General features: G+C 47.6%; 2 protein-coding genes across 2 annotated transcripts; one reads left to right on the top strand and one right to left on the bottom strand.

Moving 5' to 3' along the window:
- Positions 1–999: 999 nt before the first annotated feature.
- Positions 1,000–1,628, bottom strand: PPTG_12989 (hypothetical protein; the record flags this gene model as incomplete). Its single annotated transcript, XM_008908683.1, has 2 exons — positions 1,000–1,314; positions 1,371–1,628. 2 exons carry the CDS (start codon positions 1,626–1,628, stop codon positions 1,000–1,002), a joined length of 573 nt encoding a protein of 190 aa, XP_008906931.1.
- Positions 1,629–4,993: 3,365 nt separating this feature from the next.
- Positions 4,994–5,101, top strand: PPTG_23144 (hypothetical protein; the record flags this gene model as incomplete). Its single annotated transcript, XM_008908682.1, has 1 exon — positions 4,994–5,101. One exon carries the CDS (start codon positions 4,994–4,996, stop codon positions 5,099–5,101), a length of 108 nt encoding a protein of 35 aa, XP_008906930.1.
- Positions 5,102–6,095: the final 994 nt, after the last annotated feature.

The following is a 6,095-nucleotide window of genomic DNA, read 5'->3' as shown; positions in this document are numbered from 1 at the left end:
CATATGTATTATATTTATATGTATACTTACAATGTATTCCCGCGCTGGTTGCGCCGATCGATCGCTCCTATCCTTGTTAGCTGCCGCGCAATTCGCGTAATGAGCTCTGTCGCTGCCGACGTCGTTTCCTTTTGAGAATGAAAGAATTATAGAATTCAAATTGACCAATAGCAATGTCGCATCGCATTAGTAAATATGCTATATTTGTAATTTACGCATTCCTAATAGAATTCTAGAAGGTAGGTGTAGGTTAAGTGATAAGCGATATTGCATGTAAAGGAGTTATAAAGCCAACGCAACTCCATAGGTTTATGCGCTTAGACGTTGAACACACGGACATTCAGACAGACAGACACCGTACTCGCCTACTGTGTGTAGATCTTTCCTCAGGTTGAGAAGTGGCAAGATGCAATTAACGACTGTAAAGCTGAACAGTCCATCGCCGTTGGAGGTTTTCTAGAATTACTTCAATATCTTCGCAAGGTTATTCTACAGGATGCCGTCTTCTCACAAGACTTAATTCCACATCATCCAGTGTCGCAGCAAGATATTTTTTCCTCGGTCGAATTATGAAATTCAAAGGTGAAACTCGAAAAACTATATCTACGATGGAAAACCCGGCTGTAAAAGTCAGCAAGCCCATTGACTTAGCCACAGATAATAGAACGTGACCGGAAGAGAAAGTTTAAAAGGAATCTTAAACGGTTGAAGCCACGTCCGCTTGGGGGTGGGCGGGTGGTATATCTACTCCTTAATACATGTCAAGTGAGTCATTCGAGTCGTTCGACGCCCGTGTGCTCGATAGTCGACGGTCTCCGCTCGGGTTGGCACCCATGTCCTCACGCACGACCTGGGCTATGGAGATCAAATGCTTTGAAACTCGAGCCATAGTCTCATCTGACAGCTTCATCCTCTGATAGGTTTTGGTTACTTGGTCTAACGTGGCCAATTGCTGCCATCGGGTAGGAGTCTTCCCGCTGTATCCTGATAAAGAACACGCTAATTTCGAGCTGGTACTTCGTTGTCGGATATACTCCCTGCTCCCACGAATTGGGCGAGTTTACTTGCGAATGTCTGTGGTGGCCGTACTTCCACATCCGGCCGTGATCTGTTGTTGTTGAGGGAGAAGAGTTGGGTTGGCTGCGGTGGCTGCCGGTTATAGGGCGCCATGGAATCCAGCTGGTTGACGGTATTGCGGCTCTTGTCATCACTCGATTCACTGCGAACAGCAGACGTTCGACGGATCGACTGGTGTCCTTGGCATATCGTCGCTTGTGCGTCGAGGCCTACTCTTTTTCTTCTACCAAAAGCTGCCTTACATTACGCCAAGCCAATTCGTTTTTCATAGGGACTCGTTCTTTGTGTCCAACCTCGTGACTATTGGTCGAAACCTCAGCCAAGGGATGCTGAATCTGTTCTGCCGCTTTATCCTCGTCGGCTCCGTCTATATCTTCCTTGTAGATATCGTCAAGGTACATTTCACTAATGTCGATTGCCAGATCATCCAGAACCTCCCGACGCTGTTGAGGAGAGTTCTGGTCGATGTGGATATCTCCGAGGTTGGCCAGGCTATGAAGCCCGTTCGGGTCAATGAGACCTTCACCGATGTAAGCTACACGGTGATCCATCGCTCTCGGACGGTCAAACTGGTTGTGAATCGGAACGCTGCGATCAACTCCGTTTACGTTGGCCTGATGATGCCATTATTCACGGTCGCGACTTGTACAGATCACTATAAAATCAGCACTGGCGAGACGGTGGATATTTCGCAGCACGAAGCTTGCGCCACGAGCGCATGGTAGATCCGAGGCACGTTGACGTTGCTCCTTTGAAGGGACGACATGCAGCTGTAATCTCCACCCAACTACGAACCATGTCGGGTTTTCTACACAACATACGGGAGTGGTGAATAAGATTCCTGTGTGCTCTCGTCTGCATCTACCCCGTTCAGACTGTCATGCTGGAGCATGTACATATATAGAGATGCGTTTCCTTCGTACTTGCATCAGGCCAGACCAGTTACATGTACTTTGGACTTATCTGACATTATAATTTCTATATACATATATTATTCTTCAGTAATTCATGTATGGATCGTATCCGTTCTCGCGTTGCATCGTGGCAAACGTAGTAGAGATGTCAACATTTGACTTTAGCAGGTTTCTAAACAGAGCTTGAATCCAACCGTTGTGGTTGAAGGATCATGTTTCGTAAACCTGCGCTCAACCGATCTACAACAGTTCCCACGCGCACAATCGTTCATAACTACGAACACGATGACAGGAGAAGAACCCAAACCGGAGCCGCGCAAGAGAGTGAGGCCACTGGGAATTCTCTCTATCGTATGAAGAAAACTCATCAGCCTGAAATCTGGCACGTAGCATGCTTAGAGGGGGATCCAGCGTATTCCCAGATCAAAGAAGAAGCGTTGCTATCCCGCCATGCTGAATCCTCGTTTTGTCTGGAATGCTGCTATGCGCTACCGTAGACGATTGGACAGACAACTGGTGAGATGCAGCATGTAGAAACGTATTATCAACACAAAATACAGGAGTACTCCAGGTACAAAGATAAAAAGAAGCCCCGCGGAAACAAGAGAGACTCTTCCAGTTCAGATTCAAGGTTAAGGCGCTTAGCTCGGAGGACCAACGACTGGCTAGCCATTTGGCTCGTGCGGTCCCAGCGACCTATGGCCCTCGTAGAAGACGAAAGATTTCGGCAGTACCTGAAGTTTGTTGTAAATAATCTTGGTGGCATCAAGCTCCACGTTTCCCATCGAACCGAACTGAGAGACAACATCATTGGGGGAAGAGCAAGCTGAGGCGGCAGCAGTTGAAGACCTGCTATCGACTAGGTCGGTCAACTCGTAAGTGACGAACTGACAGCGACTGAACGTGATGCAGTGGCCAAAACTAGAAAAACGGTCGGGCATTTTTCGTTCATTTACAGTCTACTTTCACAAGTCGCAGGCTGGAGGAAATCGGCTGATGATGATTCAGAAAGAGGACCTGTGAGTAACTGTCCCGTTATCAACCGTTGTGAATTGCCCTACAAGATGGAGCAGTACAAACGATATGCTTATTCGCCTTTTGCAGCTTGAGAAGGCAGTAGATAAGTTTTTCGTTCACGTGGCTCGTCCTGAAGTCAAGAAGGAGTTTCCACGGCTACGATTGACTCGTCCAAAATCGAAGGAATGGTTAGCTATTGACGGCTTGTTGGAGCTGCTTGCGCCGTTTGCGTTAGCAACGAGAAAACTTAGTGGCGAGAATTACCCGACACTAGTAATGGTGTATCCCTTTCTAAGGATGGTCCGCAACGAGCTGGAAAAGTCAGATCTGTTTGGTGGTAAAGGCAGTTCTTGAGATCGCAAATCTGCAAACAGTGTGAACCATGTTGTCGACCGGTATGATTCGAGACTTGGTCTGTATCGCCAAAAACAAACACTGACCGAGTAGGGCAGGAGCAGCGACTGCATGAGCTCATTCCATGCATACAAACTCAAAGATTATGTTCAGGGTAGGTTCAGTATTTGTTTCAAAAGCATAGCATATCAATTCATAACGTTTACGTTGAATACATCTGTTTTCAACAACGTTGACATCTCTAAAACGTAGACAGTTAGGAGTTAAACCAGGTGGTTATCAGGAAGCTTCGTGGCGTCGAGTCACACCAACCGGTGTCGGTGCGTCCAGGGGTCCGCCGTTGATGCGGCGTGTGGACTCAGCAAGCACATTGCGGTCAAGTTGACAAGGGAGTGTTTATTACCGTAATTGTCAAATACACAGCTTCGTGTCCTCCCAAACTCGGACGAGAAGGACACAAATTTGCTTTATCTGGTGACAGTATTGAAAAAGTTGAGGAAGGGAAGGATAGCCTCGCCCCCGAAATGCCGATCAACATCTACCACGTACCATTTTTCGTAGACCCCCTAACGAACTTCTCACTGTTTTGCTTCGATTTTCTACCTAATACCTCGGTAAAAAGAAGAAAAAAATTGTTGTTTTCCTTTTGTTACTGTGTCACGATCGCAGATATTGCGTTCCGGTCGCCAACCACAAACTCTGTGTGGTAACCAACGTATTTCCGTTTAGTGTTGATAGATTGTTGAGTTAATCTAGTCCGTATCACTGCTCGCTCATTCTCCTCGATTTCAGTTTGTATTCACAGTTTTGGGTAACCTCAGGAGCAACGCCCGATTCTACCCAGAATTAGATACTGCAGTAGCATATAATCGAACTGAACGTCCCGACCAACACTCCTAATTAGAGGGGTTTGTTACACAAGTGCCACCTTTGTCAAATGAAAAATATTTCAAATAGGTCAGCAAAGAGAAATTTACTAGGATCTGGACACGGTTACATCCAATTGGGGTCATGTACGGTACAGATCAGTTATTGGATCAGACATGCTTAATCTATTGGTGATCAGGTAACTCGTTTTGGTTTACCAACGTGTACAAATCTCTACCAGTTAGGATTCGCTACCACGAAGCTACCTACTCGTTATTTCTCTTCCTGATTCATCTCGCCTAGTCCGTCACCCGCTTCTGAAGAGTGGTTTGACGGCTCTACTACCGCAGGTTCCTCGCCCTCAGTGTCATCAGTAATGTCATCCGGTATCTGTGGGTGCCCGTAGCTGTATGAGCTTGCGTGGTAAGCGATGTGCCCACCCGCGCGAAATACCAGCAAGACGCTAAACATACTGCGCCTACACTGTCTTGATGACACTTAGGAAACACGCGACTCTATGGCGATGCTTAGGGAAATGGCTGTTGAGCTCCATCTTAACCTCTCTGAAGGGTTATTTGTCCGTGAAATAAGCTCGTTGTTAGGCCGGCAACATTCCATACGCTCAAGTCGTATGTTTCCTGTCACATAAGCTAAAAATGGCCCCAGAGCGCTCACCATTTCACTTTGAAGTAGGAAACCTCGTCCACGCCGCAACGCAGGCGAATACCACACTACACTCACTTGGTAGTACGCCTCGTTAAGCAATGGTCAACAACGACAAGCCCATCAGCGGCACCGCGGGTGAGAGCAGTACAGCATTCCTTCTGCGGAATCAGAAACCGCTTCATAGCTCGTCTAAGAACCTGCTTTAGATGAAATAGGCAACGGAGGACGATTGTAGAAAATAGAGACTGAACATCGTCAATCCGAGCACTCTTGAAGTCGCACATAACTTCGGCGGCCTCTAGTTGCTGGCCTTTACTTTGCACTACAAAATGTATCCTGTCCCCGAAAACATCCCCATGCTCAACACGTAGCACAAAGGCACAAACGGCCCAGAAGCTCTGTCAGGTACCATGAATACTACGCACGGCTTATAGCCTGCAGGGGCACTGCGAAGCGTACCGTCAATAAAAACGGTAGTTCCATTATATGCGTAGGAGGTTGATAAAGTTTGGGCGTGCACAGCCGATCAGCCGAGGAAGCTTGTTAAGGTTCTCGCGGTTAATCGTGACGTAAGGAAACTGAAAGAACTAGACCGCTTCGTTAAACGCCAATGCTAGAGGCGGGATTTCTATCGGTTCATGTACATCTCCACTGAAATGCCTGCTCTGTGCTTGATAAACACGTCGAAGTGCTTGGGCCTCTGACAACACGCTTACAACGGGTTAGCTGTCAGCGGCGTAAACCTCGTTGCCCAACGTTTCCCAAAGCCGTCGAGCAGGAAGCGCAGCCTGATCGATAGCGAGCAAGCCTACTCTGTCCTTCATCACGACCGTGACATCGGCAAGGCAGTAACAACATGGCGGCAGCTGTGGGCCGACAAGTCGTGTTGCCTATTGTACCAATACAGCCTGGCGCCAATGACAATAGCAATAGGATATCTTCCTCAACGCACACTGGGTATACCTGAAGCCACGAAAATAGCACGTAGTCTTCTATTGACACACTTGGTGTTGGAAAGGCTCGACACAGTGTTGGCTGGCCCAGCGCCGCCTGGAGGTTCAGTGTTAGAAATCGCTCCTGTAGTGAAGCTCACGCTAAGCAGCGTGTAGCCATGATGAGACGCCACCCATGATGAGACGCCACCCTCTGATATGAAGAGTGATGGTCAAGAAAGGCAACTAGTGAACACTAGGTGCTCTA

The sequence above is a fragment of the Phytophthora parasitica genome, assembly GCF_000247585.1.
Source record: "Phytophthora parasitica INRA-310 unplaced genomic scaffold supercont2.31, whole genome shotgun sequence".
Lineage (NCBI taxonomy): Eukaryota > Oomycota > Peronosporomycetes > Peronosporales > Peronosporaceae > Phytophthora > Phytophthora nicotianae.
This window is presented reverse-complemented; position numbering and strand designations above follow the sequence as displayed.